At 31.5% G+C, this 17,586-nt stretch overlaps 1 protein-coding gene across 1 annotated transcript; it reads left to right on the top strand.

Moving 5' to 3' along the window:
* Positions 1–10,278: 10,278 nt before the first annotated feature.
* Positions 10,279–13,696, top strand: LOC133290227 (cytochrome P450 85A). The gene is made up of 9 exons (XM_061488295.1): positions 10,279–10,466; positions 11,090–11,411; positions 11,505–11,654; positions 11,813–12,058; positions 12,419–12,505; positions 12,616–12,694; positions 13,130–13,236; positions 13,327–13,451; positions 13,603–13,696. The coding sequence occupies exons 1-9, from the start codon at positions 10,279–10,281 to the stop codon at positions 13,688–13,690; spliced, it is 1,392 nt and encodes a 463-aa protein (XP_061344279.1). The 3' UTR covers positions 13,691–13,696.
* Positions 13,697–17,586: the final 3,890 nt, after the last annotated feature.

Below are 17,586 nucleotides of genomic sequence, written 5' to 3'. Positions count from 1 at the left end.
TCAAACCAAATTGAACTGATTTTTATTATTTTATTTCTTTAATTTTTATTTTTTTTCAGAATAAGATCTATCCGAATCATTTTCATGAGAATCAAACTAAATCGATTGAACCGAATTGAATCAAACCAATTTTGAAGGTGAAGGCAACAATTTTCAAACCAAACTATTTAAACTAATTCCGTTCGATATTTTAAAAAATCCAAGTCAATTGACCATGTCAGCTATCTGCTATCGTTTTGTTTGTGCCTTAGCTGTTGGTGGTGTACCACTCCGTGTAGTGTGTACTGTGCTGGGCGGGAAAGCTAGAGATAATTGAGAAAAGTAATCCTTCTTTCAAATTCAGGCTTAACTTAATAGATTAATCACTTTTTTTACTTGATCAAAAAAAATTTAAAAAATTTAAAACATAGAAATTTATATTTTAGAAAATTAAAATTTAAACTTATTTAATTTATTTTTAATCTGATTATCTTTTACTTATTTATCTGATTTTCATAAATTTTAATATTAAAAAATAAGATTAAAAAAAGTGAATCTTTAAAATGAAAGTTAGGTAAGTGATGGATAATAGTAAAATTTTTTTATAGTTTTTCACATAAAATTAATATCCTAGCATAATCAATATTTTCCTTATATCTAATAGCGGTGGCAATGCAGCGAAACACCACAAATATGACCAAGGTATAAAACTTGAATTCAGCCGGTTTATAAGCCTAAATTAGAGCCTGAACTTGTTTATTTAGTTAAACAAATGAATTAAAATAAAACATTTAATGAATTTTTTTTTATTGTCATGAAAGTGAGAAGCATATATGAAACGTTAGATCATTCATGATCAAGATTATGAGATAACTTTAATGGACTTTTTAAGTAGTTCGTTATCTTGAAATAAATTTTAATATCAGTCATAAAGGAAGTGTCATCTAGGGAAATAATTATCATTTAACCATGCTTTGTATGAACTAGTTATAAGTTTTTATAATATGATAGTTGATTGGTCCCATATTAAGTGGGTTAAAGGGTCCAGTTCAATAACAACCCAAAAAGCTAAAAAATAAAGATTTAAAGAATAAGAAAACAAGTATGTAATGTGTACACACAATCCCACAGTACTTATAAGCCTCCTCAATAGTCAATGGCCGTAAGACACAAAAGATTTTAGTTAAGTCTATGCATCATTACTCACCAAAAGCATCTCACAAACAAGATAAGTTGTCAAAGTCACCAATAAAAATACAAGTTATTATAGTAAAATAGCATAAGTAGGTCATATCGTTACTATAAAAGAGAAGCTCAAAATTCAAGTATATCGTTTTATTCTAATTTAGTTAAACTCATTATTGAAACACTGACTTAGAAGTACCTCACATCTATTCCCCAAACATTCCTCTCCAGCTTCAGTCCCAGCATCCCATGAAATCCATCCTGCATAGTAGATCAATCAGTTGATCCCGTCAAAACTGACATTCATGTACCATTTGGACTAGACTCAAGTGTGTGTGATCACACACAATATCTCTTATACTAATCAATAATATTAGAAAGTTGTGTCTAGCAATAAGGGAAATTTATGTAATATAGAAGACAGTTAACTATCATATTAGGAAAAAAAGAAGAAGAGATTATTCTGGTTTAATTTAAAAATATCTCATAAGAGGTTAATGTAACTGTTTTAGAAGAAAAAAAAAATTATTTACTTTTTTATTTTTGTCTATATGGCAGATTATTTAATATTGTATGGAATTGATTTATAAGAATAAGTATTAAGTTTTCTCAACATTTTACATAGATAATATTGGGGCACATCATGATTTGGTCAAAATGAATCTGTAATAGTGAAAAGCGAAATCAATCCGCTAACCACATAATTCAGAAAGTTTGATGGCGCCGGGATTCATTGGTTGAAAAAACTGAATGGGATGGTTCATGAATGGTCATCATGTCAAAACAAAAATGCAAATATCGTGGGAATTTTGGTGCAAAAGAAGATAAGAATAGTTGATGATTATAGTACACCTATCGAAGGAAAATGAAGAGCTGAAACTTTTGAAATTTCTAGACAGGCACTAATCGATAGAATCAGCCAAAAACAGAGCCGTGATCAAAATGGTATGCACTGGCTTTATTCAGACAAAGTGATCAATAAATGTTTCTAACTAACACCAATAGTGTGGTGAAAGTTTGAGATATACAGCATCTATATGGGTAGGTGATGAATAAAAAGTTGGAAACGGAGAAAATGAAGGGATATAAAAGGTGTAGGTTTAAAATTTTCCACAAAGGAGGAAAAAGGAGAAGATTTTATAAGGCTTAACCTCACTTCTTTTGATTGCCCCTTGGGTTATTTCACTTTTATGGTTCATCATACGTGGATATGCACACCACCATATAGACGTTAAGTCTGTAAGAAATAATTTTTTATTTAAAATTATTTTAATTTTTTGTCCAAAATACCTTAGTATATATTGAAAAATGTCAAAACTAGCCATGTTTAGCCGTGTTTTTCGACATCAATGGAGAGGGCAAATTTGCTTTAAGGAAACAAATTCGGTTGGGCTCAAATTTTCTGTGCATTAGTATACCATTCACTATGTTGTTCCTCCGTTATAGGTTCTAGTTTCTATACTATCTTGTTCTCATATTCATCTCCACACGTTCTTTCTTTCTTATACTATATTTAATGTTTTATACACAATGGCACTAACAATATATAGTATCATGGGCAACATAGCCATGACTTAGGAAGAAGATTATCCACTATTCATCGACATTGGTGGAGAGGGTAAATTCCCTTTAAGGGAACAACTTCGGTTGAGCTTGATTTTTTTGCATTTGTTACTATTCATTGTGTTGTTCCTCTATTATATGTGTTGAGATATATAGTCTCATATTGGTTGTATGTGCAACTAATGTAGCCTTGGACACTCCCACTCTTTGAGCTAGCTTTTGGGGTGGTGTATCCTAAGGTTCTTTACATGGTATCAGACCCTCGCCACCCTCCACTCTCTCTTGTGGCGTTTCTTAGCACAGGTAGGCTGTTGCATTGTCCACTCTTCAAGCCCAATGAGCTCTCGTGTGAAGGAGCGTATTGAGATATATAGTTCCACATTGGTTGTATGTACAACTAATGTGGCCTTAGGCACTCTCACTCTTTAAGCTAATTTTGGAGTGATGTATCCCAAGGTTCTTTACAATATGTTTTTGTTTTTATACTTATTTTCATATTCATCTTCATATTTTCTTGTTTTACACACACTAAGGCTAACCGTATGTAATATCATGGGCAACCTAGCCATGACTGAGATAGTTCAAAGTATGCATCGGAACATCGTGAAGAACTTGATGACAAACTCACGAGAATTGACCAGAAGAGAATAGCCACAAAATCGACCTAAACGAAGGAAAGGTCTTAAACCCAAATAATGGTTTAAGGGAGTACGGTAAATATGTTGACTCTTTATCAAATCCGGGTACGACCGACAATAGTCCTTGAATCACATATTTACATGGATTGTCACTCACTTGTGCACGTGTTCAAGTGTATATACATAGCTTAAAATAAAGAAAATATCCAGTGGCAAAAAAATGGTACATTGTAAATTTTTTTGTAACTCTAAACGAATAATCACCGTTGAATTTTATACCACTTTTTTCTCAGGTTATCATAAAATCCGATGGGATGAGATGTTCTTAGAGGAAGAAAATTCCTCCTAGGAAAGAAGTTCTTCTTCTTCCCATGGCAATTATTGAGAGAAATATTGCGATTGGAGAAGGAAAGAAGGAAAAGGTACAAAATTCCTGACAAGAAAAAAAGCACAAGAGAACAAAATAGAGGCCCTCGTGCAAACTGGATGTCTCAATGTACATTACAAACTTTAGTTTAAATCATAAATAAATGATAATCAACGCAAAAGGAAAGGGCATTACTTCATGCGTACGTGTGGGTAGACATTCCTCACCTCTTCTGCAACCATTGCCGTGACCCCCCTTCCCTCTCTCCCTCTCTCTCTCGAAACCAAACCAAATCAATAATTATTTGAGACCTTTCTTCCACCCTAACGTGTGTCTATATGTATGCTATCTATAATTCAGTTCTGCGAATCTCTTTGTGACCCACCTAGGTCCTACCATATGCGCATTCCTATCTTGTTCTAATTTCCTCAAAATAAATATTTATTTTTGTACACAATATTGCTTAATTTCATATCAAGTATTCCTTTCCATCTTTACCCCCTATAGAAATTGTTTACTATCCGACAGTATTCATCTCAATTATTATGATTCATTAAATGGTCCCTGTTGCGCCATTTGTCTCTTCATTCTCCTGTCCACATGTTTGTTATAAGATATCAATCTACATGGAGTAGTTTACAGCAACGTGTATATATATATATATATATATATATATATATATATATATATATATATATATATATATATATATGACATAATAAGTTTAGATCAATATAAATTGCACTCATAATTTTGTTTTCTATATAGATTTGATATTTATCATGTTATAAGAGATAAAATTATCTTTTACATATATATAAAAGTATGTGAGGTTCATATGGACCCTGTATATATAAAGAAAAAAATAGATTATATATACTTTTATATGTGTCTATAAAATAATTTTATCTCCTATCATATGAGAGACATTAAACACATTTTATATTTATATCTAAGGTTCATTTAACTAATAAATTAAATCATTACATGTGAACAAATCAACCATAAAAATTGAGGTGTATTACTTATTATTTTGCCATACGAAACAATTATAATGATTTATAGCTCTATTCGTTGTAACAAATTGTATAAAATAAAGTTTATTCCTCTCAACTTAAGGCCCCTAGAAAAACTTTAGAATTATATTCCAGACTCCTTTATAGTTGTGTGACAAAAATGAAATTATTACTATTCGTGTGTTAGACGAAAATGTGACGTAAGCGTAAAATATATACACTAGTTCTTAATCCATATAACTTTTAACTAGGATGCTTGTAACTTGTTGGTTGACTGCTTTGGTAGATAGGGGTGTCAATATGGGTTTTGACACGCGGGTCGACCCGCGACACGACACGAAAATTCGTGTTCGGGTTGACCCGTAAAAAAATTCGTGTCGTGTTCGTGTTGGAAAAAATGACACGCAAAAAATTCGTGTCGTGTTCGTGTTTATGAATTCGTGTTCGTGTCGACCCGTATTATTTTTAATTATTATTATTTTATTTATTTATTATTAATTATTATTTATTTATTTATTTTCGATCTATTTTTTTAAATTTTTTTGTCAATTACTGTTTTGTCCCCTATTTTGCGTGTTATTCGTGTCGTGTCGTGTCAACCCGCAAAAAATTCGTGTCGTGTCAGTGTTGAAGATTTTGACACGAATGAAAATTCTTGTCGTGTCAACCCATATTGACACCCTTATTGGTAGGTGCGCTTACAATGACATATATTATAGGTATATTTTCATTGAGACTCATATCTTGCTAATCTATAAAAAAAAAAAAAAAAAAAAATCATATCCATTTCATTAGCTCATCATGATATAAATTTATATGTTGACAAAGTATATATATATATATATATATATATGAGCTTATCGTTTTTCAAGCTGCTTTAGATAATCTTATTTCCGACTAGTAAATCATAACTGTATAAAGATGGATCAATGGTGATAAGGGAAAAGAGATAAAGGAGAATCATAACCATTCAAAGGTGAATCAATTAATATAAGAAAATAAATAAATAAAACGACGTAGTTTTGAGATAGTCGGAGATAAACTTATCTCAAGTTTGCTTGAAAAATATTTTTCCTATATATATATATATATATATATATATATATATATATATATATATATGAGTTTAATATATCTTTGGTCAATGGAGATAAGTCCAAAATAATATTTTTTGAAGTTGAATAAAAGGTATTTTCATAATTCTAATTTATTATAAAATTATATTAATCTTTCTCATTATAATTTATTAATTTTGTAACTTTAAAATGACATCATTTAGATTTTATTGAAAATAATTTTATCTCTAGTCACTGAATAAGACAAACCGCTCCATGAATCTCTTTGCTTCTTAACAGAACAATTCAAATTAGACCCGCTTAATTTTTAAGTATTTATTTTGAGTATTTTTTTTATTTTACATATTTCACTAACTAGTAAATTAAAAAATAAACTCTCTCTGTTATCAAAAAAAATAATAAACTCTCCCTCTATATGTAATATAAAATAAATTGTCATGTATACAGAATTTTTGAATATGGTTCAAAATTACTGTGGTTCTTCTACTAAGAAATTGACACCTGGATCAATTTTTGTTTCTCTCTTCTCTCTTCCCAACCTTTTCTCTCTTTTCTCACCTCCGTCCCACCAATTTTTTATTTATTTTTATTTTTATTTTATTTTTGCAATATCGCTCCATTTACACACCTCATATAAGATCGACATCATAAAAGGCGATATTACTTTTTTCACGCGCATTAATTTATTGGACTTAATTTCATGAATAATAATTGAAAGAAAATGGTGTTACAATTAAATCTAGGGAGAATAAATTGAAACTCCTGCAGAATTAAAAGCACATAAATGAAGGCTCGACCATCATTCAAAATCAAAATTACTCCCCCTACAATTTTACCACTGCTCCAATTCGTCATCTAAGGCTGGACCATCCTTCCTTGTTTTAATTCCTTTCATCCATTTATTTTGAAGCTAGCCGAAGACATTGATTATGTCCAACCTAGTGTTTTATACTTGTACGAATACAATTACTTATTTGTAAATTGCAAAAGCATAGGATCAGCGTAGTTAGAAACTTTGATTTTTTTGTAGAAGCATTTTATAAATGGGGTTTCCATTTGTTATTTAATATGACACAACAAACTTTTCTACACACGCAACATTTTGTGAGGTCCACACTTTTTGAAAAAAAAAGAAAAAAAAAATTATGACATACAAAACGAATCTCTATAAAATTACAGAATCATTTTTTCTTATAACGTAACTCTTATAAAACCCTTTATAAATAGTGTCTACTGAGAGAGAACGAGAAGAAGCATATGAGAAAGACCAAAAAAAGAAAAGAAAAGAAAAGAAAAAGAGTATGGTAATTTATGCATAACCTAGCAGCTATACTTATGATACGTGAAAACAAGGGCTGCATTTTGATTTGTTGTTTGGTGTCAAATCTTCTCCTAGTGGATCCACGCTTTTCTTTTGGTCACCATCAAATCTACCTTTTGTGCCACCTGAAGACAAGTAAAAAAAAAAAAAAAATGAAAATGAAAATTGAGGAGAGAAATGAAGAGATAATAAACAGAAATCATAGATGAAACGCATGTTTCATTAGAATGATATATTAGAGTTGTTCTCATCTTCTACGTCTTTTATTTGTACCAAATAAAAAAAATCTAAGGTTATAACTTCAATTTTTTTGTGAGGTTTCGAGTTCTTATGATTATCATCAGGACAAAGGTCAATTTTAAAGAGAAATATAGTGTTCATTTGGATAATTTTTTTATTTCCCATAAAAAATCTGCACGTTTTGAAAAAGAAAGTTTTTGAATAAGTTAATTTTTTTGTCAATAGATAAAAGTTTAGATTAAAAAAAGACACGTTCTTGAGTAAAGTTAAGGAAGATCATTAACATCCTTGAGGGTTATGTACAATAAAATTACATATTACTTAAGAAAAAAAAAAGCTTGAAAATCAAACCTAAGCAGATTTTACTAAATATGTGAACCGGGAATATTTAACTTCCAAGGTAGTGTTTGGTTCGGGAGAATTTTTTTTTACTAGGAAAATGTAATTGATAGGGAAATGGTTGGAAAGTGAGTTTGGTAGGAAAATGTAAAAAAAGTTGTTTGGTTGACTCAAATATTACCAGGAAAATTTATTTAAATATGCAAAATCTATGTTCGGAAGAAACTTTGCACTTGTTTTTTCACTTCCCCAGTTATCTCAAAATACCACATTTCAAGTGGTATTCTGTAACAGTGAATTTCATCCAAAAATCAACACAAAAGTCATTTTTCCATCTATCCTATTTGCCTGGTATTTTTTGAAAAAACCTAACCAAACGTAGTATTTTTCAATATCCAGTTACACTTTCCCATCAATCCCAAAATAAACCTTCAACTAAACACTACCTAAAGGAGGTTATTCACGGTTTATCCTCAAACCATGATTTTTTAAATATTTTATACAAAAAATTATTTTGAAAAAATTGTCCAATGGGCATGAAGTTTTATTAAGGTGATATACCTACTGCAGTTTGAAAACAACCACATGAAACACCGAACAAATTCATTAATTTTGGTTATCATTATGTAAAGGTAAAAGATGTCCTTTGTGTACCTCTCAACCATGCAAATTTCCGTAATCAATGAGGCGAAAAGTAAAAAGGTGATCATTTTTGAAAAATCATATAGCATTCTGGGTTGTTTGCTAAGGCTTGGCACCATGGCAAAATCCAAATGTCCATTTCATATTAAACCGACCGATGTGATTAGCAGAAAATTAAGTATTTATCTTTTTCTGCTGCAAATGCTGAAAACTCTACTCATGTTTATTGGACAAGTGATATTATTGAGTGGGGAATAATTTCCACTTTTTTTTTTTATCTTATTCTCTCATAAGATTTGGATTAGTACAATTTATAACGTGTTCATTTCTTGTGATTGTAACAATTTTGTGATGAATATTTATCTTCGTTAAGGTTTCAAGACTTATCTTACTATTAAATTTCTTTAATACCAACTTATTATCTATCTAATCATCATTAGATCAAAGATTGAGAATATTGAAAAAAAATTGAAGAAAGAAAAAATATTGATCCAATAATAATTAAATAAGTAATAAGTTAGCAGTGAAATTTTTTGATAATAAGAATATTTTCAATTTTATTTATGAGATATGATCCGTTTACAAACTTTTTTTGCAAATTACACTAAGTACGACCGGTCGTACACTGCATGATTAAAGTATGACCGGTCATACTTAGTATAATTTGTAAGAATTTGTAAACAAAAAAATTTATGAATATAACCTATTCGTTTATTTATTATATATATATATATATATAATATCCCATGTCCATGTATTCGGACTTTTTTTTGCATGGACATGATTGAGACTGATCTGGCTGTACTTGTTTGGTGATTCATCCATTGCGGAAGGCCACAGGACTTAACAGACCAAAAAGTCAAGAGCAGTAGAGCACAGTTGAATAGTTCTCTGGGAATTACAATCCAACAAGTTGAAACTGCAACAAGGGCAAGTCTGAAAAGTTTGAAACTTAACAGTTTGTAGTATAAGGAAACCAAATTTCATTACAGTTAGTATTATAAAGGGAACCAAATTTCCCTCTCTATCAGCACATATTCACATGGTAACCCAAGGAAACTACTGTCTTGTAGTGGGATTATGTAATTCAAGGACCAGATCTCATTGACAGACATGTGAAGCACTGGGCTGTGGCTAGGGCTACCTTTTCTTTTAGGTCCAATGGGGTGCTATGCATGTGCCTTTTCCTTAAATCATTTACACTTTTCCCACCCTCTCTACCTTAACGATAAATTATAGATATGCTTTTTTTATATCATTACATGCAACCGTAAAAAAATAAAATAAAAAATTATCATGATTTAAATTGTTATGTATATCAAAAAGGCATGTATAAATTGTATATTCTTTTACAATTCTCCAATAGTTTCCTAGATAAACCCAACACTTTGTACAAAAAAGAACTGCAATAATAAATAGTTTACAGTATCTACTTCATTGAACAATCATCAATCAACATCCAAACCCTTCACCCCATTTCTTCTCTTCCCTCTATAAAAAGCAACAAACATTTCCTGCTTAAAATCTTAAAGGGCTTGAGTAGGTGTCTGAATTTTTTATACATAAATCGTTGTACACTGCAAATGTCTGTTGAGTTGAGTTGAGTTGTTCACTCCCCCGAAATCCTTCCCAAAAGGCAATTCCTTTTTCCACTTTTTCAATCTCTGAATTCATTTTTTGGGATTTATTTATTTTTATTTATTTTTAATCTCCCAAGGCCTAAAATAGGGGATGCTAGTACCCTTTAGAGTGGCGGTTTTTGTCCATATGGCTATTCTTTTTATGTACAAGTGGTAGCTCAAGGGCTTATATATATGTGTGTATTTGTGCACTCTAGTGGTGACTCCAACTGAAGCAAGCTTTTTTTACCATCTTCCGGTGTTTGTGGGTTGGGTTTGGAGTGGGAGCAGCAATGGCTATTTTCCTTGCATTTCTTGGTGCGGTCTTGGTGCTCTGTTTTTGCTCTGCTCTCTTGAGGTGGAATGAAGTAAGGTACATGAGAAAAGGTTTGCCTCCAGGCACAATGGGGTGGCCTATTTTTGGAGAGACAACTGAGTTCCTTAAGCAAGGTCCAAACTTCATGAAAAACCAGAGGGCAAGGTAACTACTTCGTATGAGTTTCATCATTGTTAGCTGCATGTGTTCTGTAAGCTTTCCTCTGTTGATTTGTATATGTGGAAAAGTTTCTTTGGAAACATTTTGCCACGTGGTTACTTGACTTTCCTTTTGAAGTAGGCATAGCTTGTTACATTTTTTTTTTTTTGGCATTTTACTGATTGAGAGCTGTTTCATCAGCATCCCCTGCATGCCACTGTGATTTATTACAGTAATTAAGCTTTTGTGGTCTTTGGTTAGGTGCTTAGAGAATTCAATCATGTGATGGATTTGGAGATGCCAATAAAAGTTGTTAAGAATTAAATGAATGAATTATATTATGTTCTTTGGGGAGGGGTAGGGAGTGAAGAGAGGAGGAAAGTGGGGGAAGGACTATAGACACATCAAGACCCAGGAAAAGATAGTAATAGATATTGGTTATGGCATTCACATCATTAATGTGTGTGAATGAAAAACCCAATGCCTAGTTGGCAAAACATTTTTCTTAATGATGTTTCCTCAAATTAGTTAAACTGGGTGTGAGGTAGTCACTGTTCATTCATGTACTTTTGGTCTTTTACCTCATTAGTTATGATTGTAACTTTATTTTACCCTTTTGTCAATGGCAGGTATGGCAGTTTTTTCAAATCCCACATACTGGGTTGTCCTACCATTGTATCCATGGATCCGGAGCTTAATAGGTACATACTGATGAATGAATCCAAAGGGCTTGTCCCAGGTTACCCACAATCCATGTTAGATATCCTAGGCAAATGCAATATTGCAGCTGTTCATGGTTCCACTCACAAATACATGAGAGGGGCACTGCTTTCCATCATTAGCCCTACCCTAATCAGAGATCAGCTTTTACCAAAAATTGATGAGTTCATGAGAACTCACTTAAGTGACTGGGATAACAAAGTCATCAACATTCAAGAGAAAACTAAAGAGGTTTGTATCATCATCAATCAAAATTCCTGAACAAACAAGATTTGTCAATGAACTTCCTAATGTAAATTCAAATACTCAAAATATTTGGTACAGATGGCATTTCTCTCATCCCTGAAGCAGATTGCTGGTATGGAATCCAGCTCAATATCTCTGCCTTTCATGACAGAGTTCTTCAAGCTGGTTTTAGGAACTCTCTCTCTACCTATTGACCTTCCTGGCACTAATTATCGCCGTGGATTGAAGGTATGGTCCTTGATCTTTTCCCATTGGTGCTTAATATGTTTTATGAAAATTTGGACCATGTCTTGTGGACATGAAGATGCATGATACCTTTCAGTTTTTCATGTGACCACTACATTTCTTCAATCACACATTGATATATGCTTCATGGTATCTTGCAGGCAAGGAAGAGTATTGTTAGCATTCTGAGTCAGTTGCTAGAGGAAAGGAGAGAATCCAAAGATACCCATGTAGACATGCTTGGTTGCTTGATGGGAAGATATGAAAATCGATATAAACTAACTGATGAGGAAATCATTGATCTAATTATTACAATTTTGTATTCTGGTTATGAAACTGTCTCAACTACATCAATGATGGCCGTGAAGTACCTCCATGACCATCCCAAAGTTCTCCAAGAAATCAGAGTAAGTGTAAAAATTCTCTTGGGTCTGTTTGATTTGATTGTATTTTGGTTTTTTTTTGTTCTTAAAACTATTTTGTAGAATAATTATGGAAACAATTGTTTTTTATGTTTTTTTTATTTTGAAAGTTAAAAATTAAAACAGAAAACAAAAACAACTCAGACATGTTCTCTAAATTTGATTCTAAAAACAAAAAAACATTTAGTTTTTAAAACTTTTTTTACAAAAAACAGCCTTACAAAACAAGTTTTTTTGTTTTAAAAACTAAAAAATTGTTTTTGAAAACAGTATTCAAACTTGCTGTTGCTTTTTTTTTTTTTGTCTGTCCTGACTTGTGATAATACTGAATCTTTCCTTTTACAGAAAGAGCATTTTGCCATAAGAGAAAGGAAAAAGTCAGAGGATCCAATTGACTGTGATGATCTCAAGGCAATGAGGTTTACTCGCGCGGTAAGATGTTTGTGTCTTTTGAATTAACATTATTCAGTTTGATTGGAAAATAATTGTGTAGAATATTGGATCAAAATTTTGATGTTGTCTGTTATCTCTGTCTTTTGCAGGTGATTTTTGAGACCTCGAGATTGGCTACAATAGTTAATGGGGTTCTGAGAAAAACAACTCACGACATGGAACTGAATGGTGAGTTTTTAGAGGCCAACTATGTATTTTAAGTTTATGGGGCTCAAGGAGCTGTTTTTTTGACTTCTTGGGCTTTCTTTCTGTCACTTTTACGGTATCAATAAAGTTTGTTAAACATTATAACCGGAAAAGAAATTTATCCCTAGGATATAGTAATTTTACACATGGCTTTTGCCCATCAGTTCTACACCCCAACTAGACCATTCCACTATATTGCAGGCTTTCCATAAAAGATATGTCTTTACCCTAAACACCTCTTGGCTATTAGCATTACTTTAAATGCTATGGTCCTAGTTGGAAAAATTAGGAAGGGGGCATTTATGGATTGTACTGAACAGTGTTTGTGTTCCCATTATTGATAGTAGTATGTGTGTGAGTATCTTCTTGTTGCTATTAACAGGCTTATTGAAACTTTTTTTTGCATTTTGTTTTCAGGCTACTTGATTCCTAAAGGGTGGAGGATTTATGTATATACAAGAGAGATCAATTATGACACATTTCTGTATCATGAGCCACTAACTTTCAACCCATGGAGATGGCTGGTTTGTTACTCAACTTCTTCATTTTTTATTTTTATTTTATGCATAAAAGCTTACATTTCAGCATAATTAATAACCAACTGCAAAATGCAGGGTAACAGTCTAGAGTCACAAAGCCACTTCTTGATATTTGGAGGAGGTACAAGGCAGTGTCCAGGAAAGGAGTTGGGGATAGCAGAAATTTCCACTTTCTTACACTATTTTGTAACTAGATACAGGTGAGAGGTGATCTAGTTACCTATTCAACACTACAAAATTGTGTCCTTGTGTGGGATTTTGATTGTGCACATCCTTTGCAATAATTGTTAGCTATTAAGAATATAATAATTACACGCAGCTTCTGACATATGATATTTAATGTTCATGCAGGTGGGAAGAAGTGGGAGGAGATAAACTAATGAAATTTCCTAGAGTTGTAGCACCAGATGGACTGCACATAAGGGTCTCATCTTACTAACTAGGCATTGTGTATGTACAGTAATGAGATGTAGCAAATAGTAGGGAGTATTTTTTGTATGATAATGCTCTAACAAGTTAGAAAATGAAATTAGCTTCTTCCTCGTCCTTTATTTTTCTTTGTTTTTCTTCCTTTTTGCACCAATTAAGACCCTTCACCCTATTATAAGCAGCAGCATTTATAGTTCAATGTGGGGCGTGAAGGATATTGAAGTATGAAAGTTGACTTCTTAGGTCTCTGGCAATTCTATCAGGCCTAGCCCATGGTTAATAAATAATAAACCTTTTTGGGGGTATGTTCCTCAGTGTGGACCAGACTCAAAACAGGTTTTTTGTCAAATGCTAGAGCCTAGAGTGCCACCCTCTAGGATGCTCCTTTCGCTTTCAAATGATCCCCATTCCCCACTTTGAGAACATGGCCCCCATAGGCCTATATAGTTTGGGCTGAGACTCCAAGCTCATACCTCGTCTAAGCCTGCACATCAATTCAATAGTCAGGACTGGGGATCAGTTTTTTGTGTTTGGATAAGATAATCATGGTACTTTTTCTTACAATTAATGTTAAAAAGTAATAACAGTTTCATGTTATTTTTGGATTCATAATCTTACATTAGATATTAAGCCGTTTATTTTCATGAAAAGTGTAGAGGGAAAGGAAGGGGAGAGGAAAGTGAGTGGTGATAATTGATATTATATGATGGGGTTTGCATTTGTTATTTAATATGACACAATAAATTTTTTTACACACAATATTTTGTGGGGTTCACACTTTTTGAAAAAAAAAAAAAATTACGGCACGCAAAACGAATCTCTATAACACTACACAATCACTTTTCCTACCACATAACTTTTATAAAACTCTTATATGATACATGTGATGGATAGTTACATGAAAGCAACACAATTAATGTTATAAGGGAGAAATTGGATAAAGAGAAAAGGAATTAAGTTGATTACCAAAACACTTGCATCAGAATTCAAAACCGCACGGGAAACAGTATTGAGCTAGAATACACATGACTTAATAGTAAAAGTTAAAGCTAAACATGAATTATCTGTAAAAGGACTTTGGGTTTCCTAAAATATTTATTTCAAAGGTTATACAGTAATTTTTTTTCCTGTAGACTCATGAATTCTCATGCCCCTTAAGAAATAATAGGGCCCACCAGAAGACAATTATTCTCGTTGCGGAAGAGTAATATAGCATTATAGCCTTTAATTTTATTTGAAAAATGAATCGGTATCACAAAAATGTAAATAGACAAAAGTAAAAAAGCAATTTTTTAATTTTTTTTTTTAGTTTCTTAGATACGCTTTTTATTAAATGCATATATTATAAAAAAAATTATTAGAATTAAATATATTTTATTTATTGAATATATTATTTGTTAATATATATTTCTCTTAATGAAAATAGAAATAAATTGTATTATTAAATATACTTTTTTCAATGAACTCTTCTTAAGCATGAAAGTAAAAGAAAATCTCTATAAAAAAAGGACACCCTGAGAGAAGGATGGTTGTCATGTTCACTCCTGATAGCCTCAGACTAAATTTTAATCGATAATTTTTATTTTTATTTTGCTGTGGCTTAATCGATAACTTTGAATATGAATTTTGATGATTAACTCTTGACTAGTGAATTTGTGTTTTTATGAAATGGCTAAACTTTGAAATATTATGATTTTTTATTTTATTTTATTTTAAAAATATTCCAATTGATTCAACGCTTTGCGATTAGTCCGATTCGGGGAGGTTCCAAAATTAAGGTTTTAAACCCTTCCCAAAGATGATAATAAAGAGGATAGAACACATGCTCTCACCCCTACTGCTCAGCTCCTATGTGTCAACTGAGCTACCGTCATTTGTTAATATTATGATTTTTTGAATGACAGTAAGTTAAACCAAATGAGCAATTAGTTAACAAATAGTTTGTTAGTCAAGTATCGTTAACTATTTTAACATTTTTTTATAGGGAAAATAATTTGCCTTTTAAAGGACTTAAGTTATGTTATTTTACCCCCTTATAATTTATGTTGTACCGACACCAACAAAGGACACCGGGACGCGACACGAAGCAACACACCGACTCATTAATTCTAAAAAATGTTAAATTTCGATACATTAGAACATATTTTGATATTAAATAATATTTTTAATATGGTTTTAATGTTTCAACAGTAAATGCAGAAAAGTTATCTATATTCATTCACAAAATGACATCATTTTAGGTTAAAAAATTATAATAACAACGACTATTATAACCTTGAAATAAAATATAATTACAAAAATACCTTAATTTTCATCCCAAATTGATGTCATTTGGGCTCAATGCAAATAATTTATCTACATTTATTGCAGAAAAAATGAACCGTTTTAATATATATAATATAGTTTACATTAATACATATAGCAACTTATAATAAGTCATATAACTAATCAAATATTCAAATTTCATAACATAAATGTAAAGCAAAAATATTTTTTCATGCCTTGTTAGTTTTTCATGTCAAATTCTACGACATAAAATATTTGATTTATAAATTAATTTTCATGTCAAATTCTACGACATAAAATATTTGATTTATAAATTAATTTTCATGTTTAGTTAAAATGATAAATTAAAATTAAATTTGGATAAAAAATAAAAAAACGTGTCAAAAAATGTTGACCGTGTATCGGAAAACGTGTTGGAGCGTGAATTGCATGTTGGACACGTGTTGATGTCCGACACACATTTTTTTGAAAAGAAATGTGTTCGTGCTTCCTTGTTTATAACTATATACTTCGAAAAATACATAGTTATAATATTAAAGTTGTACTTTTTTTTTCTTTTTTCAAAAACTATCGGCTGACGCGGAAAGTAAACAAAAAGTACAACGTTAATATTATAATTATATACTCCTCAGAATACATAGTTATAAAGAAATAAAAAAAACATAACTTAAATGACAAAACATTTTCGCTTTTTTATAAGTTTAAAAGATGCTTCAATTCATTTTATTTTTGCTATCCTAAATCTATATGCGGTAAAAAGTCTATGGGCTTTGTAACCATGTTTTTTTTTGGGGTACACAAGTTTAATTTTACTTCTGCTACATACTGAAAGTGGATTGACCCATTTACTCTTGTTCCTAAGTTGGGCTTTGAGACTTGGTCTTCAACTCCAAAGGATGCTTGTGGAATGAAACCAGTGTATTTGTGTGTGTGGTTAGGCTAAATCATCATTCTAAGTTAGTGGACGGGTTGGGTGGTCAGTGGCCTAAATGCCACTTGGACTCACATCACAAATCGCCTAACCTAATAAGTGGCTAATATGCTTTCTCCCAACTTCTCACGTCTATGCAGAAGCAATTCCCACCAAATGTATATGAAGTTGAGCTAACATTGTCGAAGAAAGAAAACAAGTTCAACACCAAATAATGGTAGTTAAGTTGGTGTTAGATAACTGAGTATGTGGAGATAAAAGTATATCTTTGATTCTTTCCATACCGTCTTTGAAGTGATTTAAAGTCTTAATCTTGAAATTCACTCTAAATCGGACTAATCGCAAAACGATAAACTAATTTAAATATCTCCAAAAAAAGGAAAAAAAAAAAGAAAACAAGTTCAACGCTAGAATTTCATTTTTATTATGGAGATGATTAAGCTAGCTAGTGCATAAATCATATGCCAATTGTCAAGCACATAAATGAAAAAAAAAATGACTGAATCCCCTCTTTATATATTATTTTAAGTTTCAATTTGCATAGTTTAACTAGTTCTTAGGAGGTGATCAAGATGTTCTTGTTGGGTATACCGACATGTGATTATTATAACTAAGCATACTGGGTGCTTACTAGTTACTATAAACCATCTTTGGATCTCAAATGATTCATATAAGGAGGATTAAACTAT

The sequence above is a fragment of the Gastrolobium bilobum genome, unplaced genomic scaffold (assembly GCF_033153095.1).
Source record: "Gastrolobium bilobum isolate Gb01-03AN ecotype WA unplaced genomic scaffold, APGP_CSIRO_Gbil_v1 utg17055, whole genome shotgun sequence".
Lineage (NCBI taxonomy): Eukaryota > Viridiplantae > Streptophyta > Magnoliopsida > Fabales > Fabaceae > Gastrolobium > Gastrolobium bilobum.
The sequence above is the reverse complement of the archived record's forward strand: the minus strand, read 5'-3'. Positions and strand labels throughout refer to the sequence as shown.